Here is a 22,484-nt window from a genome sequence, read left to right as displayed (position 1 = left end):
GGAGGGAGGGACTGAGAAGAGAGGAAGGAGCAGAAGCTGTAATGGGATTATAAATGAATAATTTAACTAATAAGTTTATAAAGAGGGAAAAGATCTGTAGAGCATTTTCTTAACTAGTGATTGATGGGGGGGGGCCAGTCCATTGTGGGTGTGGCCACCCCTGGGGGTGTGGGGGTGTGGGGTCCTGGGTTCCATAAGAAAGCAAGCTGAGCAAGCCATGAGGAACAAGCCAGTAAGCAGCACCTCCCCCACCCCCATGGCCTCTGCTCCTGCTTCCAAGTTCCTGCCCTTTTTGAGGTCCCACCTTCAAGGCTTTGGGTGATGAACTGTCGTTCTATGGGACTGTGAGTGGAATAAACCCTTCCCTCCCCAGGTTGCTCTTGGTCATGGTGTTTCATCGCAGCAGCGGTAACCCCAATGGAGACAAATACTAATCATATAAAACAAAGAGGATGAATTAGAAGGTATGAGAGAAGAACATCAAGTCACCTAAAAGGGCATTACTGGCCTCCAGGCCTTAATAGGTCTCCAGAGCTTAGCTCAGCTGACGCCATGATGGAAGCGCCGTGTAGGCCTTGCAACCCAGCATGTAGGCAGTGAGCGACACCTACCAAAGTGAGAACAAAGTCCTAATCCATTTGGCATACAACGTTGTGGGAAAGTCGCTAAGTGCACTATACTGCCTTTCAGCTTCTATCATTCCACTCCCGGCTAACTGTTCTTGGTGAGGTGTGTCAACCCAAGATAAGATTCTTGAGTTTCACCCTGAGAAAGGAGCAGGACAACCCTGGGGTCCCGACCACACAGGGTGGGTGCTGGCCAGGACTTCCAATTGGCTTGAACCCATGTCAGAGTAATCCCTGTCTGCTCTCACAACAAAGGCAGAACTGTGAGAATCACACCCGATAGCACAAATGAAACTTTAAAAGCCAAGACGGGAACCGAGAAGAGCCCAGGAGTCGAGGAGCCCAGCCGAGCCGCCGCCGCAGCCGCCGCCTCAGTGAGAGCCCCGCCAGGGGCTCACCACAACGTACCAGGGTCTGCCTCAGCGTCAGTGCCAAGCAGCCACAGGGAGGGCAAGCAAGTGAGCGTCAGAAGGAGGCGGCCAGAGCAAGCGGGCGCCGCGCGTGAGGCGAGGCGTGAGGGGAAGCCGCCTGCCGCCCCCTTGGCCGTCCCTTCGCTCCCCCTCCCTGCTCCCCGCCGGGACCAAGGAGGGCACCATGTCTGCGCCGACGGCCAAAGCCAGTAAAAAGGAGCTCAACTCCAATCACGACGGGGCCGACAAGACCTCAGAAAAAGAACAGCAAGAAGCAATTGAACACATTGGTAAAGTACAAAATGAAATAGACAGACTTAATGAACAAGCCAGCGAGGAAGTTTTGAAAGTAGAACAAAAATGTAACAAACTCCGCCAACCATTTTTTCAGAAGAGGTCGGAATTGATCGCCAAAGTCCCAAAATTTTGGGTAACAACATTTATCAACCATCCACAAGTGTCTGCGTTCCTTGCGGAGGAAGACGAGGAGGCCCTGCATTATTTGACCAGAGTTGAAGTGAGAGAATTTGAAGACATTAAATCGGGTTACGGAATAGATTTTTATTTTGATGAAAATCCTTACTTTGAAAATAAAGTTCTCTCCAAAGAATTTCATCTGAATGAGAGCGGTGACCCGTCTTCAAAGTCCACCGAAATCAAATGGAAATCTGGAAAGGATTTGACAAAACGCTCAAGTCAAACGCAGATTAAGGCCCGCAGGAAGAGGCAGCACGAAGAGCCAGAGAGCTTCTTTACCTGGTTTACTGACCATTCTGACGCAGATGCTGACGACTTAGGAGAGGCCATCAAAGATGATATTTGGCCAAATCCCTTGCAGTACTATTTGTTTCCCAATATGGATAATGAAGAAGGAGAGGCAGATGATGATGATGATTACGACGAAGAAGAAGGGTTGGAAGATACTGATGAAGGAGACGAGGATGAAGATGATGACGATGAGGAGGAAGGGGAGGAAGGAGAGGAGGGTAAAGGCGGGGATAACTAGCACAGAAGACCGATGGATCCAACCTTCTTTTTCATTTCCTTTTCATTATTTAAATTCCTCCAGTCCCTGAGAGCGAGTTGCAGTCCTTTCCTCCCTGTCCCTCTGTGCTCAGCCCTGTTTTTGAGGTCTCAACATCATGGTTCTCAACTAATTTGGGGGAAAATATCTTGAGCAAAATACAACAGGAAAAGAATCTTCACGTTTCTGTTCTAAATTCATTTTTATCCTTGTCTCAAACTGTGGATTCAACGCCACCACCATGCTCTATGGGAAGAAAGAAAAGCCCTCCAGTTCCCTTGGCTCTGCTGGAGGCTGGAGGGTGCTAGGCCCCTGTGTAGTAGTGCATAGAGCTCTAGCTTTTTCTTTTCTCTGTATATTGGGCTCAGAGATTACATTGTGTCTCTATGTGAATACAGACGTTAGCATTTGCCAACATGTAACTGTCTACTTTCTCTTGTTTAATAAAAAGGAAAAAGGGGGGGCATAGACAGTGAGCAAGGGTGGGATTGAGGTGTCCCGGGGGGGATAGGTATCTGACAACATGGCTTCTCCTTTGGCATGTTTCATTGTGATGTTTAACAGACATCCTTGCCGTTTAAGGTGACACTTAAAATAAAATTCTCTCCTGATGAAGACTTGAGCCCTGCCACTCAATGGGAGAACCAGTAGGGTAGGGTAGAGCTGTAGGGTTTTACTTGGAGTTGGCATTCTCTGTTGTAACTTTTATCTTTATTTTTTTTCTTTTTCTTTTTTTTTCTTTTTCTGTTTTCACTGGAAGGAAAAAGATGCTTGCTCTAAATGTTGATGTGTACAAGTTACTTTGTTACAATAAAATTAATGTGTATACAAAGAAACAAAAAGCCAAGATGGGCATAGAGAAATTTCAAATTCTGAAAGACTACAACTGCCAACTTAGGCTACTATACCCAGAAAGCCGGAGATGGAGGAATAAAGGTATTTCATGCTAAAAACAGACTTAAGGAGTTTTGATCACTAAGCCAGTTCTAAAGGTATTGGAAGGAAGTTTTTGGGTTGAAGAGATTGATAAGCCTAGATGCTACCATAGCAACTAAACAAACTAGGATTGGGAGAACACCAAATACTCCAGAGCCGATAAAATAGTGGGAATTAATACACGTCTTTCTATAATAATGCTAAATATTAGTGATCTCATTCTCCAACTAAACGTTCTAACGACACTGAGGGCAGGACTTTTCCTGAGACCCTGATGTATTGGGGGGAAAGGGGAATCACAGTTCCTTCTCTAAACCAGGATATGCTCAGCAGAGCTGATAATGGCCTGCGGTCAGGGCCCTCGGGGAGCTGTGACGTTGGATCCTGAGAACCCAACTCTTTCCACTATTGGAGGCTATGGTTATCAGAACCAAGGGTGTGTGTACTCAGTGTGCTGCTGGAGTGCTGCTGTCCTCCTTCAGCAGCACTCGCTACCTGACTAGCTTCCTGGTAACTGCATCCCATCGCCTGCTAGTTTGATAGTTTCTGCTGACTTCGTCCCATTTCTCCCCTGAAAAGTAGAATATAAGGTGCTGTACATCTAAGCTTGTGTGGCACAAGGCACAGCTCAGGCAAGACCTCTTGAGCCCACCCGTTCTAACTTCTCTGATTCCTTGGCTCTTCCCTCTTAGGAACCCGTCACTGAAGAGTGGCCGCTCTGTTCCAGGTCAGTTGGGTTAAAAACTCAGGATGCAATACTGGTCAGTAAGTCAAAGCACATGCTGCCAGCTCTGCCAGCTTGAGGTTGATCCCTACAACCCACATGGTGGAAGAGTGGGCTTCTGCAGCAGTAGCCTGGCCTCTGATCCCCACACACAACGAGGCACACGTTTCCCACCATAATAAGAATGTATTTTTAAAAACTAAGATTTAATGAAAATGAACACACAGCATGGCAAAAACCCATGGGTTCAACAATCAGGGTTTGGCCTGCCTCAGCAGTTAAGAGCAATGACTACTCTTGTAGAGGCCCCAGGTTCAAGTAACACGGTGGCTCACAACCACTGTGACTCCCATTCCAGGGGATCAGACACCTTCGTCTGGCCTACCGAGGCCCCAGGCTCGTGAGTGGTGCACGGAGATGCATGCAGTTTTAACACTCAATATGCAAAGTAATATGTTTTTTTTTTAATCAGATTTCAATTAAGTAACTTAATGGTGCATTTAAGGCCTTGAAAAGAACGAGTGGCATTCAAAAGTGGCGGATATACAGCATGGATGACGATCCAGACAGAAATGAATGAAATGGAAAAGGGGAAAAATGCAGAGTTTATGGAAAGAAAAGAGGGTTTCTTGAAAAGATAAACATGGAGTCTGTGAAAAGGTTCAGAAGGTGTCCTGAAGAGTTTTATGTCACCTTGACAACACAAACTACAGTCATCTAAGAGGAGGGAACCTCAATTCAGAAAATGCCTGCATAGGATCCAGCCATAAGCAAGCCTATAGGGCATTGTCTTAGTGATTGACAGGCGTGGGTCCAGCCCACTGTGGGTGGGGCCAGCCTTGGGCTGGTGGTCCTGGGTTCTAGAAGAAAGCAGGCTGTAAAAGGCCTGAGGAGCAATCAGGTAAGCAACACCCCTCCATGGCCTCTGCATTAGCCCCAGTTTCCTGCCCTGTTTGAATTCCTGTCCTGATTTCTGTCGATGATGAACAGTGTTATGGAAGTATAAGCTAACTAAGCTAACTCAAGTTGTTTTGGTCATGGTGTCTCATCAGAGGAATGGTAAGAGAAGCTTAGACAACAAGTTGGTTCCAGGAGTGGGGCTCCACCAAAGCCCCAGAAAGAAAAGACTCTTCTTCACATTGTCTTAAATACCTTCCAACTCAAAGACCCTCCTTTCACTTCCCTTATGTCCACTCCCTTCAGCAGGTTGATCATTCAGCCTCTAGACCTACAGTTGACTTTACTTAGCTCTTGGATTAAAGGTGTGCTCTCGAGCTGAACCATACCACAGTGAGAAACGGTTCATAATCTCAGGGTTCACAGTGTGATCAAATATCCTACAACACTTTGTCTTGGGAACTTGGGTCTAGAAGAGCCATTGAGTGCCGAGTGATCAAGTGGGCTGTCCTGTCAAGAGTTTTGACAGAGGGGAGCAAAGACTCTGCCAGGCCTTTTGCATGAAGACTCTGTGGTGGCTGGTCATCTGGAGCTGAAGAATCAGGTGTGGTTATCAAAACACCAGATCTCCCAAAGTAAAAGGTTCGCTTTGCTGTAACAACAGATGCTGGTCTGCTGTGGCTTAAGAATCAGCTGGAGGTTGGGGATTTAGCTCAGTGGTAGAGCGCTTGCCTAGCAAGCGCAAGGCCCTGGGTTCGGTCCCCAGCTCCGAAAAAAAAGAATCAGCTGTAACTAAGAAGTGATGGGTATCACTGAGGTGAAGTGTTCTGGAGTGTTTACTCAATGTCGACACACACACACTGTATTCCAGAGGCAGCCAAGGTTGTACCTCATGCTGGCAGCTGAACTTAGCAGCGTAAGAGTCATTCATATGGTTCTGGTTGTGAAGGCATGAAGGTGTCATGGAGAGCAGTGGAGACGTGGCATTGTATGGCAGGGCTGGAGTCCCTGAAGAGAACCCCAGGAAAGAATACTGGTAAAAGCGCAGTCCAGTTGCAGCCAGGGACCTAAGCACTGGAGAGTCCAGTACCATGGAATGACCACCAAGAACAGAAGCAGGGGTGGAGTGGAGCCAGGCAGAGCCTAAAGACAAGCTGGGAGCTACACTGGAGAAGAGGCCCAAGCCCCTTGCAGGAGCCCAAAAGACTATAAGTGGATCCCGGTTATTGGATGTCATGTTATGTACACTGTTGGGAGTTTGGTTTTACTTGGATCTAATTACAACTGTGATCTGGCTTTGAACTTTTGACAGAGATTTTACATCTTTTAGAAGACTGAATATTTTAAAGAGACTGAACTTTTAATGTGTTTGGCTTTGTAAAGACCATGAGACTTTAATGTTATGTTTTGAATGTGCGACCTTGGGGATGAATAAGAAAGAAAGGGTAATAGTTTAGTGATGATGTGTTTGTCAAGGTGGCAAATCTACTCCTGGGTCAATTGTGCCAGATAGTTTTATATCAATTTGACACAAGCTAAAGTCATCTGAGAGGAGCAACCCCAATTAAGAAAATGTCTCAGTATGACTAAGCCATAGGCAAGCCTGTTGGGCATTTTGTTAATGAGTGCTTGATGGGAAAGGATTTAGCCCATTGTGAGTGGAGCCACTCCTGGGCTCATAGTTCTGGATTCTATAAGAAAGCAGACTGAGGAAACCACTGTAGAGCAAGCCACTAAGCAGCACCCTTCTATGACCCCTGCATCAGCTCCTGCCTCCAGGTTCCTGCCTGCTTTAGTTCCTGTCTTGACTTCCTTCAGTGATGAACAGTGAACCATAAGGCAAACAAACCCTTTCCTCCTCACATTGTCAAGGTGTTTCATAGCAACAGTAGAAACCCTAACTAGGAAAGAAGACAAAGGTACTTGTCAATGTCCGGTCCCAAAGGAGCCCAGGGAAAATGGTTAACTGTGGTGCCTATTATCATACCGGAGCATGTGCTGGCTTCCAAGTTCTCTCCCCATCACAAGTTCTCGTTACAGAGTCCATGTTGGCATCCTGGATCCTCTCAGCTCCTCTTGCCCAGCTCCATACCCCAAACTCTAGCTCATGAGCATCCCTTTCCCCAGCTTCTCACTCCTATATGACCCTGCCATTTTGTCCATTCACATTCACAGTTCTTTCTCTCAGGCTCCTTGGCTTCCTCTCTCTTCTCTTCCTCTCACCCTCCCCACCAGCACCGAGTCTCATGGCCCAGTCCTGGCTGTACTAGCCCTCATACGTACAATAAAAACCCTCCTCATCAGCCATACCTTGGAGTGGTCATGCCCCCCCCCTTTATATGACTACCAAGCCTAGTGATGTGTGATGTCTGGGTCCATATGATGGGAGAGAGAATGGAGTCCTTTGGAAGATGTCCTCTGGAAACACGTCACCCAACCCACAGACAAAATCAGCAAATAAACAGGTGAAAGTTACGAGATTGAAAAACTCCTAATCCAAATCAAGCAACTGGAAGAGAAGACCCAATGCAGTATTGTAGAGAGGAAAAGAGGATAATATCACAGACAATGAAGAACCAGCCTGCCTCCACCTTAGGTCCAAAAGTCATCTTACAGCACAAACAACCTAGGTTCATTCCTCTGTATCTCAAGGATTGGGCTATGCCCCACCTGTAACCTTAGTTACAAATGTTCTGTACTACCTGTTCTTGGAATGGCAATCAGGTCTATGTTTCAGAAAGTTGTTTGAGGCCATCTTGTAAACCTATCTTTGTTCTAAAAGGTTATAGACCACCTGTGACCCACTTGCTCTATCTTGTTATGCACACCTTACAACCATGTCTTTGGTTCTAAAGGTTACTAGGACTAATTTTTTTGCCCTGCTCCTGTAACCCTGCCTATTTTGCCTGCCAAATCCCTCATCTGGAACTTCCCTCCCCATGAGCTTGTCTTCCTCACATCCAATACTGACTTCTCAAACCCCACCTCAGGGAGAGGCAGCCCATGCACACGAATAAATAGCTCGGTTTAATTAACTGCTTGTTTTCATTAATTTGGCCATGATGATTTGGGTGGGTGGTCTTTCTCCTCCCATTCTTGGGATTAATAATACCAACAATATTAGAAAGCTCATAAAGACACACCTTAAAAACATATGTCACGCTAGATTGGAAAATCTAAAAGAAATGGATTTTATGTATACAAACTACCAAGGCTAAACCAAGACAAGATAGGAAACTTATAACTACCATGGAACTTATAACTAAGATGTAGCTTACAACAGAAATGAAAATTTAGTGAAAATTTCCCCAGGTCAAATTGTCTGGGTCAGCTGGGTTCAGTGTTGAATTCTACCAAGCCTTTGAAGAAGAACTAAGACGAATCAATCTTGAGTTATTCCATGAAGTAGAAAAGGAGAACTCAAATCCGTGAAGCCAGTATTGCTCTAATACCAACATCAGACAAAGACACAACATGAAAAGAATATTACAGACAAGCTCCACGATGCACAAGGACACAAAATTCTCCACAAGGTGTTGCACTGAATTCAAGAACACATCATTCCAGAGATGGCTCAATCCCCCTGCGTCATCACAAACTCAAAGGCATAAATCATGGGAGCATTCAAATAGGCGAAGGGGAGGCTTTTGCTAAAATCTAATGTCTTTTCATGATAAAAAAAGAAAACCAACTAGGAATGGAGGGAATATATTTCAACAATATACTCATATATATGAGACAAACGTACAGGCAACCCCATGCTAAATGTAAAGAAACTCAAATTATTTCCACTAAGGTCAAGAATAAGACAAGGGGGTCCACTCTCTCGCTTCCTATTCAATATATATGTACGCAGTCTTAATTGGAACAATAAGAAAATAAAAGTGATACGAAGAGAAGAGGAAGAAATTCAAGAATCTCTATTTGCAGAAGGTGTGATTGTATACACCAAAGTCCCTAAAAAATGTAAGAAAAAATCAAACTGAAGCCACTTTGAAGAGAGCCTCCATTTTGAGTAGGGGTTAAAGTTTATGTTCCCAAGAGCTCCCTGGGTCGCTGACATCCTGCTCGGCTAGAGAAAGATGTGTGCCTGACATCCTTATAAGACGTGTGTGCGAAGCAAGTTGAATAAACCACCAGTGAGAACCGACTAGGTGTAGCACAAAGACGGGATCCTAAGGAAAGCCCCTATTTCTCAATCCTGATTGGTGGGGAAAATAGAATTATATCTTGTCAAAAATGTTTGTAGTTTTCGATCTTCAAAGCTCTGTAATATTTTGGCTGCAAGGGTTGGGGGGGTGGGGGGTGCAGTTCAGCTCCTCAGTCTACTCTGTGACCCGGATGGATCAGTAGCTGATTGCTTACAACAAATTTTGTCATCTTCCGCGGCACGGTGTTTGAGTTGTGTTGTATCCAGGCAGACCCCGTAACCCTTACCCTGCCCTGGTTTCATCACAATCTCTCCTTTTGACCCGCTCAGTGATAATGTCCTTTGAGCCAGTCTCCTGAGCATGTTTCAGGAATCCAGAGCTATGACCTATCAGCTGCTTCTTTGTGATCCGGTGAGTGAATCCTGCCATGTGGTGTCTGTGAGAGCACCAGAGAAACAGAAACTCACATTTTTGGATCTCTGCTGCCATTTTTGAGACTTCCTTCATGTGAACCACGTGGTGCCTGACACGCCAGTGTTGGGCAGTTTGGAGGGCTGCTGGAGGAGTAGGCTGTGTGTTGGGGACTTGGATAGTACAGAACCTTGGATTGGGCCCATCGTACCCAGAAGAAGTTACCCTTATGCCATGGAGGAGACAGCAACAGCCATGACCCAACCAGTGCAGAAATCTGAGAAATTCAAGTATCATTCCCATCTTACTGTGGCCTTTGTTTTCCTACTAGCCCTCATGCTGGCCTTTTTTGCCTATGCTGTCCTGATCCTGGGAAAGCAGAAGCAGATATAGACTCTGGCCAAGGACAGCATAGCAGTTAGAGAACCACTTCCTGAAAATAGTGAATGTGCCCAGGATGTTGTATTATCCATCGAAATTAATTGTTCCCAGCAGGGCAAACATCGCCATACAGACTCCCTGGCTGGCTCCCATTGTGTGGGACAGGACTTTCCAAATTGGAATCTTGAACCAGCAATTCTGGCTCCAGAATGTCTCCATTGGGTTAGTTGTGTTCACCACAGGAGCATGCATAGCCTTCCTAAAAGTGCTCCTGCAAACCTCTGAGACATACTTCATGCAGGGACACCGAGTAAAGTACTACCCTTTCAATGGCCAGCCAGCTAGCCTTCCAACCTTGAAGCCCTGTAAGGGGAGGCAGATGGTAATTCTGGAAATTCAGGCTTCTGCCCATCAGCTGGACACTTATGTGTGCAGAGTGGAGATGATCAGCCATCTTTCCCAGCATCACTTTGTGAAGGAGGTGGACTACCTGGTCTGTGTCTGTGTGAACATCATCTTCTGCCACACTGTGGGTGTGAAGGTCCTGTCCTCCCTGTTTGACACACTGCATCCTCTCGTCTTTGGACTCCCGAGAAAATCCTTGGCCTATGAAAGGCAGCCTCAGCCACAAGCCTACATTTCTGAGGATGAGGGAGCCTTCTTTGGGGGAAAGGTACTGGAGATTTACAGGCTCACCAAGTTCCATTACCAGGCTGTGATGATGGACCAAGCTCATTACATCGAAGTGATGAAAGCTACTTGAACTGTCTCCTTTACCACAAGCCCACTAAGGTCCTCTCTCCTGGGTGTGTGCAGCATAAACAACTAATGGGGAAATGCTTGTGGGAGTCAGCAACCATCCCTGGGCTGACCCTAACCAAGACTCCAGAGAGACCTCAGACAGCGTCAGTTGCAGGGATGTCCAGTCTTTTCGAGTGCTGCCCAAGGTCATGACCACGTTTTACTAGTGTGAGCATGGGCTTCACATTTCCAATGGATTGAGAGAAAACACTCCTGGGCTCACCTGGCCTAGTTCACTTTAAGTTGCTATGATAAAACACTGACCCACTTGGGGAAAGAAGGGTTCACTTCAGCTTACGAGTTGTAATACTGTGTCTTCTCAGAGGCACTCAGAATTCTCTGCCCATGACTCTGTTCCTATACAATGTTCTGACAGTAAGGTATATATATTCCATGTAAATGGTGAGAACCTACTCTTACATAAGAACAAGTTAGAAAGATGTTGGTCATTAGGGTGGCCAGTCACAGCAGCAGAGCAGGCCCCGAGGCCTGGATCATTCCCTCCCCACTCCTCATTGAAGCAAATGTTAGGACTTCAGGACCACAGTAGAGCCATTTCTCAGACTTTGCCATCCTCTGTCTCAGCAGGGGCCATCCTAATGCCTGCAGTTGAGCTGTAAGAAGACAGTGTGTAGTTTGTGTCCTTTCTAGGTTCTCCTGTTGGGTCTTACATGGCGCTGCCCTTCTTAGTAGACATGCAAAGCACTGTCTTCTCCAAGTCATGGTCTCTATTTGTGGCCGGAGAATGCAATTCCTAGGTACATTTAGCATGTGGGAGCCCTGGGTTCAATTCCCAGTGCCACAAAGAGAAAAGACTCTGTTTAAACAGAATGTGGCCTATAGAAATGTGACTTCCCCTGCAGTGCTTCTCATGGGGATATTTTAATTTTGGAAGTATAACAGCAGGCTTTCCCACCTGTACCCATGTTCTCCAAACTAACGACTCAGAAACTTCTTTTGTATGAATAAATGCCTAAACCAATAGCTTTGGCTTAGTTCTGCTAGCTCATGGCTCAATTATCCCATTTAAAATAGTCTATGCCGGGGTTGGGGATTTAGCTCAGTGGTAGAGCGCTTGCCTAGCAAACGCAAGGCCCTGGGTTCAGTCCCCAGCTCTGAAAAAAAGAAAAAAAATAGTCTATGCCTTGCCACGTGGCTGCTTAACTTTCCTCCAGTTTCAAGTGACTACCTTCCTCAGAATGCCAGGCAAACATCTTCCCATGCCTGACCATCCCAGAATTCTCCCTCCCTACTGGAACCTCCACCTGATATTTCCTGCCTCGGCTTTTTATTGACAGGTGATATCTTTATACAGTACATAAGAGGTTCTCTCTACATGAAAGAATATGGAAATAATATTCTATATATCATTGCCTATTAGGTAAAAAATGTGTTCAAATCTTAGGGACAGAATCAGAATGTAAGTCAAGAACCTATGGCTGTCCTTCTGAACCCTTAACAAGCTTAACAAGCCCTTTTGGAACCCCAGCACCTATCAGTGAGGACCCCCGAATCCTCATTACCTTTCTGTCACTTTGACAAAGGACCTGGAAAACCTAGCTTGGCTCACAGTCTTGGGGACTTCATCCCATCATTGCTTGCCCTCATTGTTTCAAGGCTGTGGGTCATGGCAGAGGAGAGCTGATTAGATGCTGGACACCAGAAAGCAAAGACCAAGAGAGAAGGGGCAAGGCTGTAGAAAAATACTATCACTCACAGGAACCCAATGACCTCCTTCCTCCAACTAAACCCTGCACACTAAAGTCTATAGCACATTCTAACAGCCCACCCCACCGTGAACTTATCACTAGAGTGATCCATCAGAGCTCTCAGCATCCAATCATTTTCCCAAAGCCCCACCTCTGATCTGCATCCTTGAAGTCCAAGCCTGAAGCACACAGGCATTGTGGGGATGGGGTAAGGCGGAGTGAGGTGGGGCATCTCAGATCGAATGCTAATGCTCATCTTGCTGTCTTCCAGGGCACACCCACCATCTGGATGGTAAAAAGATCAATACGCTTCCATGTTGAGTCCCTTTGAAAATAAACTGTTGACGTAATGAGTCTTTGCAACTGAGGCTTCTTCATTTTTTGTTCTGCTTTTAAAAGTGTAACTAAAATAAGTCTTTATCATAGAGACTCCAAAGAAGCCATGACTCAGCCCTTAGTATCTGGGGTCTGTATGCTGTGCAGAGAGTGTGTTGACTGGACAGAGATCTTGGGAGAAGGTGAGAAGCGACATGTGTGGTTGGACCTAGCCTGAGGATCAGAGTCAGAGCTAGAATGATTCTCAGCCCTGTCACTGTTGGGTGAAGTGACATAATGCAATACGCATAATGATATGCATAGTAGTCATGTGGCATTTACAGTCAACCATAGCACATGTTTTGGCAATATTTACCTATTGTCTGCTTCTCTTATCATTCTCCAGAGCATAGTCACCTCAAGTCTTTCTACATTTGTGTGTGTGTGTACACAGGTACATATATATATATATATGTGTGTGTGTGTGTGTGTGTGTGTGTGTGTGTGTGTGTGTACATGTATGTGTGTATATGTGTATGTGGCATGTATGTATGTGTATATATGCATGTGTATGTGCATGTACATGTGCCTGTGCGTGAGCACGTGTGTGTGTGTGTGTGTGTGTGTGTGTGTCTGTGCATTTGCAATATCAAGGTTCCATACCTGAGAGTAAACATTCAGTATCTGAGATTTAACATTACCGTGACATTTGTGCCAGAAACACATTTGTGGGTTGGTTTAATGATCAGAAAGCAATGGGTGCAATACACTAGTGTGACGAGCTGTGATGTTAACTCAGAGCTGTGAGGAGACTATTTGACAGCATTTTCCAGCCTCTTCTGAATCATTGTGTACAAATGCATTACATCACAAACATTTAGAGGGTGCTGGCATTACAAAATAGGGCTGTGGGAGAGGAGGTGTTGCTGAATGGTAGGTAGATCAGTTGTCTCATCCTAACAACATGAGACCCAAAACCCAACGATAGCAACAAATGGGATGTAGATGGATTTGGCACATGGACCTTGTTGTGGTTTGAATGAAAGGGCCCCATAGGCTCTGAGGGATTGGCACTGTTAGGGGGTGTGGCCTTGTGGGAGAAAGTGTGTCACCGGAGGTGGTTTTTGAAGTGTGTCAGTGGAGTTGGGGTGCCACCTGTAGTTTTAATTTTTTTTCAAACCCTACTTTTAATGATGGTTCTTAAATGCTTTAATCTCCATTACCACCCACAGGCAGTAGAGAAGAAAGGATACAGGGGAAGTGGACCTATTTAGAAAAAGCTCTTTGGAGCAAATCCCATCTTGATTGTCAGGAAATCGGCATTTCAGTTCACAGGTCAGCAGTGGCAGCTCGATCCACTGGCAGACACTTGATGGATACACCAGCAGTCCAGTTTGGTAGTATCGGATAGCAGCAGCAGTGACATAACCTAACAGGGACAGCCAGATACAAGTCAGCAGGACCAACATGGACACCAGGAGAATTTCTCTGGTGTACCTTTCTCAGCTAAGCGAATATCAGCGAAGACATGAAGACGGGAGACCAGGAAGCATTGCAGAGCTAACCCTACAAGCAAGTCTCTCTCACAGTCTGTTGAGTCCTATTTATCCCTCCAAACATCATGTGTCCTCTACGGGTCTGGCCTCAGCCCGTGTGTCTGTCTCAGCTGACATCACTCTGCCAATCAGCCCGAGTCTGCAGAATCCTCAAGAAACTGCAGCACACCACCAGAAGGTTTTTGGTGCCTTTCTCTCTATGGAGTCCCAAGAAATGGAGCTCGACTACTCAGTGTAAGGCGGACCAATACATGCATATTGTTAGCAAAGAATCCTTCATCCCATGTCCTTTCCTGTATTTGCAATAGCAGAACATCCTTTCAACTTGTGTCTGCTTCAGCAGAACATCCTTTCACTTGTGTCTGCTTCAGGAAAACACTCCTTCACATGTTTGCCCCAGCAAAACACCACATGATACAACTGACTGTTGTTGTAAAAATATAAAAATAAAATGGTAATGTTGGTCTTTTACCCCGTTGGGTCTACACCTCAGTGCCCCAGGATATCTGATAGATATCTTGGCGGAAACACAGCCCAGCCACACACTTTTCTACACTCAAACCCTCACATAAAAGAACACACAACACAATAATCTTTGACCCAATTGGTAAGATATAATTGCCCACTTAAACATACAAAGCCCGGTACCATCTATCCCTTAGGAGCATTAATAACAACCTGTAAATACACAGAGCAGAATCTTAATGTCACCTGCCATGGCTTCTCCCCTCTCTCCTCCTGTCTCTCTTTCTTTTCTCGTCTCCTCCTTTTCCTTCAAACTTCTCTCCCGCCCATCCTTCCTTCTCCTCCAATGACAGGCCTCCTCCTATCCTGTACCTGCCCTTCACCAGTACTTTACAAATTCAATGGAGAGGTGGTTCTGGTGAAGTCACCTGAATTCTGAGTCCTTGACTAGGCAGCTGTCCTTGGGGCAGTGGAATTAGCATCAAAATACAGTAATTCCAGGGCAAACCACAACATTTCCCCCTTTTTGTCCAGTTAAAAAGCCTTTTCACTAACATACAAATTGAGTACAATTTTAACCATTCTACAATTTGTGAGGGTCTGAGTGTAGGAAAGTGTGTGGCTGGGATGTGTTTCCGCCAAGATATCTAGCAGATATCTTGGGGCACCGAGGTGTAGACCCAGCAGGGTAAAAGACCAACATTACCGTTTTATTTTTATATTTTTACAACAACAGATGGCGCCCAACGTGGGGCAGTGGAATTAGCATCAAAATACAGTAACTTCAGGGCAAACCACAAAAACTGACTTTCTTTTTTTTTTTAAGATTTATTTATTATATATAAGTACACCATAGCTGTCCTCAAACACACCAGAAACACATCCCATTACAGATGGTCGTGAGCCACCATGTGGTTGCTGGGAATTGAACTCAGGACCTCTGGAAGAGCAGTCAGTGCTCTTAACCACTAAGCCATCTCTCCAGCCTCACAACTGACTTTCTAAAGAGCCCTTAAGTTTCCACTTCAGAAGTATGTTGCAGTCAACAAAGCTGAAGGGAGTTGGAGATCTGAAGTCTGCTCTGACATCAGACGCGGAGATAAGGAGTTTGGAGTTTGCCCAGTTGGTTGCCATCTTGCTTTGGTCTGGTACTTCCTCGGTATGTTCCCTTTCCTCCCTTTCAGAACAGTATGTGCTGCTGCATGTCGGAAGTATGTGATCTGCTTTCATTTGATGTTACAGGTGATTACAGTTAAGACATTGCATGAGTCTCAGAAGAGACTTCGAACTTTGGACTTTTAAGCCGTGTTGAGACTGTGATAGACCATGGGGACTCTTTTGGTCAGACCAGATGGACTTTGCACTATGATATGGCCACAGACTCTCAGGGGCCAGAGAGTAGAATGTGGTAGTTTGAATGAAAATAGCCCTTACTGGCTCACAGGGCATGGCACCATTAGGAGGTGTGATCTCATTGAAGAAGTGTGTCACTCTGGTGGTGGGCTTTGAGGTTTCGGAAGTTCAAGCGAGGTCCATTGGCTCACTGTCTCTTCCTGCTGCCTGCCAAGATGTAGAACTCTCAGCCCCTTCTCCAGCACCATGTCTGCCTGTGTGCTACCGTGCTTCCTGACAGGATGATAATGGATAAAGAACGTGAGCCTCAGACACATGCTTTCTTTCAGGAGAGTTGCGCATTCCTGCCCCGTGACAGTTCCACACGTAACCGGTGCGAAATGCACACTTTTCAGATTGGTAAATGACCCACTTCAGTGGGGATCCTGAAGGTAAGTCTAATATTACAGTGAATTCTGGAGCTCATGGAGCACACACTTCTAAAACGGGGTACATGCAGCACACACAGACACATCATTCTGTCTGGTACCTGGGAGAAGGCAGCTGTTGGTCACTGTGAGGCCCCCTTTGCAGAGAAATGCCTTCTGCTTGTGTGTGTGGCCTACAGCTGTGTGCTGTAATACCCAACACTTGAACCATAGCAAAAATATTTTCTGAGACAGGGTCTCACGATGGAGGGCTGGCTGCCCTGAACCTTCCTATTACACCAGGCTGGTGTCAAACTCACAGAGATAAACAGCTTCTACCCTCCCAAAACGCTGGGATCAAAGGTGTGTGCCACCACGCCCGGCTAACAAATCTTAAAAGACAATGTGCGTGATGGGAACAGGGACCCCACGGGTCAGGTGGCGAAGGTACAAACTACGGGGTCAGAGCATCTGAACTCAAGTTCCAGCCCCTGCCGCTGCCACGCAGGTGACCCAAGCAAGCCTCGGAGTCTTAATAATTATTTATATTTCGCTCTTTATAGTTACTTAAACTTGCTAAAGGAAGCAATGATAAACACCCAGCCGGGCTGTTGTGGAACATGGCATCTGGGTCGATCATGGCACCAAGTCGTCACGGCGCCCGCCTCCGTCCAGGATCCTTTACGTCTTGGTCAGGCAGGCTCATAACTTATGCCTTTCTAGGGCAGCCGTGGAGAAGACACTTCAGACTTTGGGAGGTTCTAGGGGCACCTATGTGTGATAGTACTGAGCTACCCTGCAGGAAAGGGAATGTAAATGGTTAAGCGGTGCCCTCCGTGGAGGCAGCAGAAATGGAACCCGGACCTCAGTGCATACTGCCTCATTGGCTGCAGCCATGGCAGCTGCCTGGATAGAGCAGTAATGGTGGGACCCAGAACTGACCCATTGCCCCATCCTCATCTCTCCTACCTTAACCTCCTATGAGCCTTGCCTCGGCCCTGGCTCTGACCTCTGATGATCCCAGGACAGAAGACCCAGAGAGTCATGGGCTCTGACTTCAGGCGCTGAGGAGTACTTGGACCTGATGATGGGGTGGGGAGGTGATAGTTATTCAGGCTCCCGGGATCTGCCATCTTGTGCTGTCGCCAAGTGCTACCCCTCTGCAAAGACCAAGAGGAGCATGAGCATTAGGAAATCCGGGGGCTGAGCCACGGGGCTCTCACCCTTTGCTTTGACGCCCTTTCCCTCCCTTCCTTTCCTGGCACACTTGTTCTAGACACACACACACACACACACTCTCTCTCTCTCTCTGTCTCTCTCTGTCTCTCTCTCTCTGTCTCTCTCTCTCACACACTCTCTGTCTCTCTCTGTGTCTCTCTCTCTGTCTCTCTCTCTGTCTCTCTCTCTCACACACACTCTCTCTCTGTCTCTCTGTCTCTCTCTCTCTGTCTCTCTCTCTGTCTCTCTGTCTCTCTCTCTCTCTCTCTCACACACACACACACACACATAAACATACATGCACAGTGAGACCCATACAAAGATATGCACGCATGCACACACATGCTTCCTTCAAAGAGTGCAGTTTGCCTTGGACTTGGGACTGTGAAGGGGCGTCTAATATCTTACTGCACTCTTGGAAGCAGACAACACAAACACCAGCCCTCTGGGACAGCTCTCTCATTTGTCTCCTCCATTCATCTTCTTCCTCATCTACTCTGTATCCCTAGGTCTCTGCTTCTGGCAAATGTCTCCCTGCTGCCACTGAATGGCCCCTCAATCCTGACGCACACTCTCTGACCCACAGTTCGCATTACCCCTGTGGGCAAGCTTCGCGCTTACCTGGTGAGTGTGGTGGACATGGGCGCCCTTCTCCTTCCCTTGGTGTTGCACATGAACGATGGCACAGTCTGCACATGCCTGAGAGAGGTACAGCCCCTCAGGAGAAGCGAAGGCCAAAGTGGCTTTCACCATGTGCTACCTAAGCAGTCACCTCCATGTGTCTTGGCCCATCTTACAAGTCTTTACACCTTTGCAATTCTTGCTTAAAACTGAGAGAGAGCCCAAGACCTTAGGAGCTTACAAAGATGGGGCTTCACAGAAGAGAAGAGCGTGTCTCCAGCCCATGTTGGTATAAAAGTTCTGTGTATGACCTCCTTGAGTCAAGGCCCCTTGGAATCTTTCCCCACTTGACAAGGACCAGTGGGAATGATAAACAGAACAACTGTGTCAATCCTTTGGAGACAGAGCCATGATTCCTTCTTATTTAAAAGGTTAAAGACATGATTGATTAAGACTTTTAAATAAGATCCCTTATTGGATGGTCTCAAAACTGATAGGAATGTATAAGGAGAAAAGAAGGGGTTTGGGAATGTCAACTACTTCTTCTGAGGACTTAAGCACACCAAGATATTGAAGAGAGGGAAATTTCAAAACTTAGAGAAGATCGGGCCTCAAGAGCTAGGACCCTCATGAGATGGGGCCTCTCACCCTGCCATGTTGGAGGCAGGGTGAGATCTATGAGACCTTCTAGAGGTCACTGCCGTCTCTGACACTGCACTTGCTGCTCTCTCAGAGGTGAACAATTTGCCGACTGGGACTTTTCTGGGCGCTGCTTCTAAGTCACCCAGGAGGGCCTCCTGCTGGTCATGGCTGCCTTTGAGTAACCCAGTTCTGGTGGGTGATGGGCTAAAGAGGAGGTTAGTGCATTTAAGAACCATCATTAAAAGTAGACTTAGAAAAATTAAAATAATATAGTTCATCATGTATAACAATTAGGAGGTAAAGCTCTTTATCTCAAAGAGCTTTGAGCAAACTGTTGAAATTTAGCATCCTTGGGGCTTGACAGATGGGTCAGTGGGTAAAGTGCTTGCTATGCAAGCATGGGTTCCTGAGGTCAGATTCCCAACACCCACATAAGAGGTGCTTGTCTAGCATGTGCAAGCTCTGGGATCCACTCCCTGCACAAGCCTAAAATTAGCACTGGGAGGCAGAGGAGGGTCCTGGCACCTCACTGGCCAGCCAGTCTATCCAGTCAGGGTAGGGTCCATGACAACACAGTCTCTAAAAAATGGTACGAAAAATAACATGATACCCATTGTAAACCACTTTCCTCTACACATAAGTGCTTGGGCATACACATGGGCGGGCACACAGAGAGACCACACACGCATACACACATAAGCACACCTATACATGTATACACACACAAGTACACATGCACAAGACACACATAGAGCACACGTGCGGCCATAGGCCATAGTTCGCTGATCCTATTATAAAATGCTGCTGAAAGAAAAGTTGAAAACCCTAAAGTTATAGTGATGGAAAACAGGCAAGGGTGACACAGGGAATGCCTATCTATTGGGTTAGAAGGTCTGGGTCAAATCTCAGCTGAAACTAGCGTCCAACCTTGGAAAAACCCAGGAACTCTTGATGAACTTGGCTCTGAGACTTTGTTATGAGGAATGTGGGGCTAGGGCACAGTCTGTGGGAAGAAAAAAAGCTCCCCTCCCAAGCAGGCAGGCAACAGAGCCTGCAGATCTGAATAATCTCCGAGTGCTGTGGGGTTCAACTCATCACACCGGGACCATACCCTGCACCTGCAAGACTCAGGGAAGTCCAGCTCTGGGCGACCAAGCTGGAGTTTGGCAGTTGGACTTCACTGTTTGCTTCCGTTTGTGTTTCCTGTTCCGGTTCCAGTTCCATGTCCTGCTCTGGGCTCCTGAGCTCTGTCTCTACTGTTCCCACTGTGGCAAGGTGGAGGAGTTCCGGGCCAAGAGTACTGCTCTGAGATTCCCACTCGGAGCACCTAAAGCGCACAAAACGCTTTTCCGGCTCCTGTTTCTGTTCCGATGCCTGTTTCCTACGCTTTCCCAACCCTCCTCTCCACCCGACCCCCGCCCCCGCAGACGTCCCCAGCTCGGGGAACACCTGCACGTCACCTTGGTTTTGATTGCCATCTGTTTATTGCAGCAGTCAAGCTGGGTGCAGACTCTTGCAAGATCTTAACTCTCTGGACTTCGGGTGTGGAACAGGAAGCCGGAGTAACTGCTAGCTCGGTTGCCTCAACTATACATAGTCAGTGCTTAAATATATGCAAAATGTCTTTGCTACAACAACACATTTGATCTAACGTTTTTTTTTTTTTATTGATGATTGCCCCTAAAAGAAGATATTCATATCAAACTGTAGAACCTGGTACTATGGACAAATTCCTCTGTGGAAATGATAAAATCGAAATCGAGTATTCTTAGAGGTCAGCTCAGCATACATTAGGAAAAGTGCCTTTGCCGTGTACATATGGTTTTAATCAACATTCCTTAAAACATCTTTTTTGTTTATTATTTATTGAGACATTATCTAATATAGCCCAAGCTGCCCTTGAACTCCTGACCCTCCGTCTCTCAAGTGTTGAGATCCAGGTGTGTGATACTACCCTTCCACTCTTGGCTCTCAAGTTGACTGGAAATTTATCTGCTGTCTTTCCCAGCAGGGTGTCTGGCTCCTCATCTGAACCCTGAACTTCCCTGGAGGGTTAGGTATTTTGTGGTACACATCCTCCCAAAAGAGAGTAAAGACCATTCCCCAAGTCCTTCCAGTCAAATTAAGCAAGCTTCACTTTCTGTCAGACAGTGATGTCTCCATAAAGTGTGGCTTGAGAAAAACAGCATTGGACATAGGGGAAGATTGGGTTTATATTAGCCCCCAAACTGCAAGAGTAGGGATTTTTAAGAGTCTTTGGTTACATAGGAAATTGGAAGAACACTTCAAAATTATTTGGCAGAAAATCTTAGCAGGGTATAAGTTAGAGTATAGGGTATGAAACATGCCAAATTCCAGGAAATGTGCCAAGACCTGGTCAAATCCAGGTTTTACAGAAAATAGGAACAAATTTATTTTGACCTTGCGATAAGATAGCTTTTAAGATAGTATCAATGGCTGGACTCATTGATAAGTGGCTATTAGCCCAAATGCTTGAATTACCCTAGATGCACAAAACACATGAAACTCAAGAAGGATGATCAAAATGTGAATGCTTCACTCCTTCTTTAAAAGGGGGACAAGAATACCCTTGGGAGGGAATAGGGAGACAAAGTTTAGAACAGAGGCAGAAGAAACACCCATTCAGAGCTAGCCCCACATGTGGCCCATACATATACAGCCACCAAACTAGATAAGATGGATGAAGCAAAGAAGTGCAGGCCGACAGGAACCGGATGTAGATCTCTCCTGAGAGACACAGCCAGAATACAGCAAATACATAGGTGAATGTCAGCAGCAAACCACTGAACTGAGAACAGGACCCCTGTTGAAGGAATCAGAGAAAGGACTGGAAGAGCTTGAAGGGGCTCGAGACCCCATATGAGCAACAATGCCAACCAACCACAGCTTCCAGGGACTAAGCCACTACCCAAAGACTATACATGGACTGACCCTGGGCTCCAACCTCATAGGTAGCAATGAATATCCTAGTAAGAGCACCAGTGGAAGGGGAAGCCCTTGGTCCTGCCAAGACTGAACCCCCAGTGAACATGATTGTTGGGGGGAGGGTGGTAATGGGGGAGGATGGGGAGGGGAAGCCCATATAGAAGGGGAGGGGGAGGGGTTAGAGGGATGTTGGCCCAGAAACCGGGAAGGGGAATAACAATTGAAATGTAAATAAGAAATATTCAAGTTAATAAAGATAAAAAAAAAAGTGTGGCTGGTCCATTAGTGGCTACAAACAAGCAATCGTAATTTTATCCATAATATGGAAAGGGAAGTTGGGGAATTTCTCCATCCAACGGGCGATGAACAATAAAGGCACATCAGTCAAACTGGAATGGATCTAGGGAAATAATATACAGATTGTTCAATAAACAAAACACAAAGCTTGGAAGTCAACCTCTACAAGTGTATTAAACAGATCTTTGGCAATAGAGCTCTTAAAAGTGTAAGGGTCTGAAAGTCACTGAAGGAAGACCCCAGCCTCAAATATAGGCAAAGACAAAGAGTGTTTATTCTGCAGGAACAACCGGTATGCAGGGGTCAACCATTCATCAAAACAATGATGACCAGAAAGATTGCAGGCCCCTTTTTATGCAGGGCTAGGGGAAATTTCTATAAGGACTGGGTAATCTCTAGGAGTCAATGCAATACCATTAGTACAATTTTGATTGGATACCATGTCAGTCCTTATATGTTTAGAGAATGGGTTAGGTAATCTAAAATTTCACTGGTAGGTACTGGGGAGGTCACAGGGGTCAGCTTCTGATTGGTTTGTGCCAGGTGGTCAGTAGTCTGCATTCCTAGGTCAATGAACGTTTAACCACAGGATGA

General features: G+C 46.2%; 1 protein-coding gene, 1 long non-coding RNA gene and 1 pseudogene across 10 annotated transcripts; 2 read left to right on the top strand and 1 right to left on the bottom strand.

Annotated features, from left to right (window-relative positions):
* Setl2 (SET-like protein 2) lies at positions 1,221 to 2,041 on the top strand (annotated as a pseudogene).
* Abol1 (ABO, alpha 1-3-N-acetylgalactosaminyltransferase and alpha 1-3-galactosyltransferase like 1) lies at positions 9,099 to 12,420 on the top strand. Of its 3 annotated transcripts, none has more exons than XR_350245.5 (2): positions 9,099 to 10,529; positions 12,342 to 12,420. XR_350245.5 is itself a non-coding variant. In XM_006228847.5 (2 exons), the coding sequence occupies exons 1-2, from the start codon at positions 9,637 to 9,639 to the stop codon at positions 12,399 to 12,401; spliced, it is 657 nt and encodes a 218-aa protein (XP_006228909.1). In that variant the 5' UTR covers positions 9,113 to 9,636; the 3' UTR covers positions 12,402 to 12,420. The 3 variants fall into 3 exon arrangements, 2 of the variants coding, with proteins under 2 accessions (XP_006228909.1, XP_008757480.1); XM_006228847.5 differs by having other exon boundaries at positions 9,113 to 10,233; XM_008759258.4 differs by having other exon boundaries at positions 9,118 to 10,366.
* A 1,150-nt stretch (positions 12,421 to 13,570) lies between these two features.
* On the bottom strand, positions 13,571 to 20,013 carry LOC108349560 (uncharacterized). Of its 7 annotated transcripts, none has more exons than XR_010062981.1 (4): positions 19,759 to 20,013; positions 18,006 to 18,083; positions 17,136 to 17,326; positions 13,571 to 13,814 (listed from the first exon to the last, which is right to left on the bottom strand). It is a non-coding gene; the product is annotated as an uncharacterized LOC108349560 (long non-coding RNA). The 7 variants fall into 7 exon arrangements; XR_005498988.2 differs by lacking the exon at positions 13,571 to 13,814 and adding an exon at positions 15,214 to 16,032 and having other exon boundaries at positions 19,766 to 20,001; XR_001835715.3 differs by lacking the exon at positions 13,571 to 13,814 and adding an exon at positions 15,214 to 16,032 and having other exon boundaries at positions 19,759 to 19,997.
* Between the last annotated feature and the right edge of the window lie 2,471 nt (positions 20,014 to 22,484).

The sequence above is a fragment of the Rattus norvegicus genome, chromosome 1, assembly GCF_036323735.1.
Source record: "Rattus norvegicus strain BN/NHsdMcwi chromosome 1, GRCr8, whole genome shotgun sequence".
Classification (NCBI taxonomy): Eukaryota; Metazoa; Chordata; class Mammalia; order Rodentia; family Muridae; genus Rattus; species Rattus norvegicus.
Note: the sequence above shows the minus strand (reverse complement) of the source record. Positions and strands in the feature narration are given on the sequence as shown.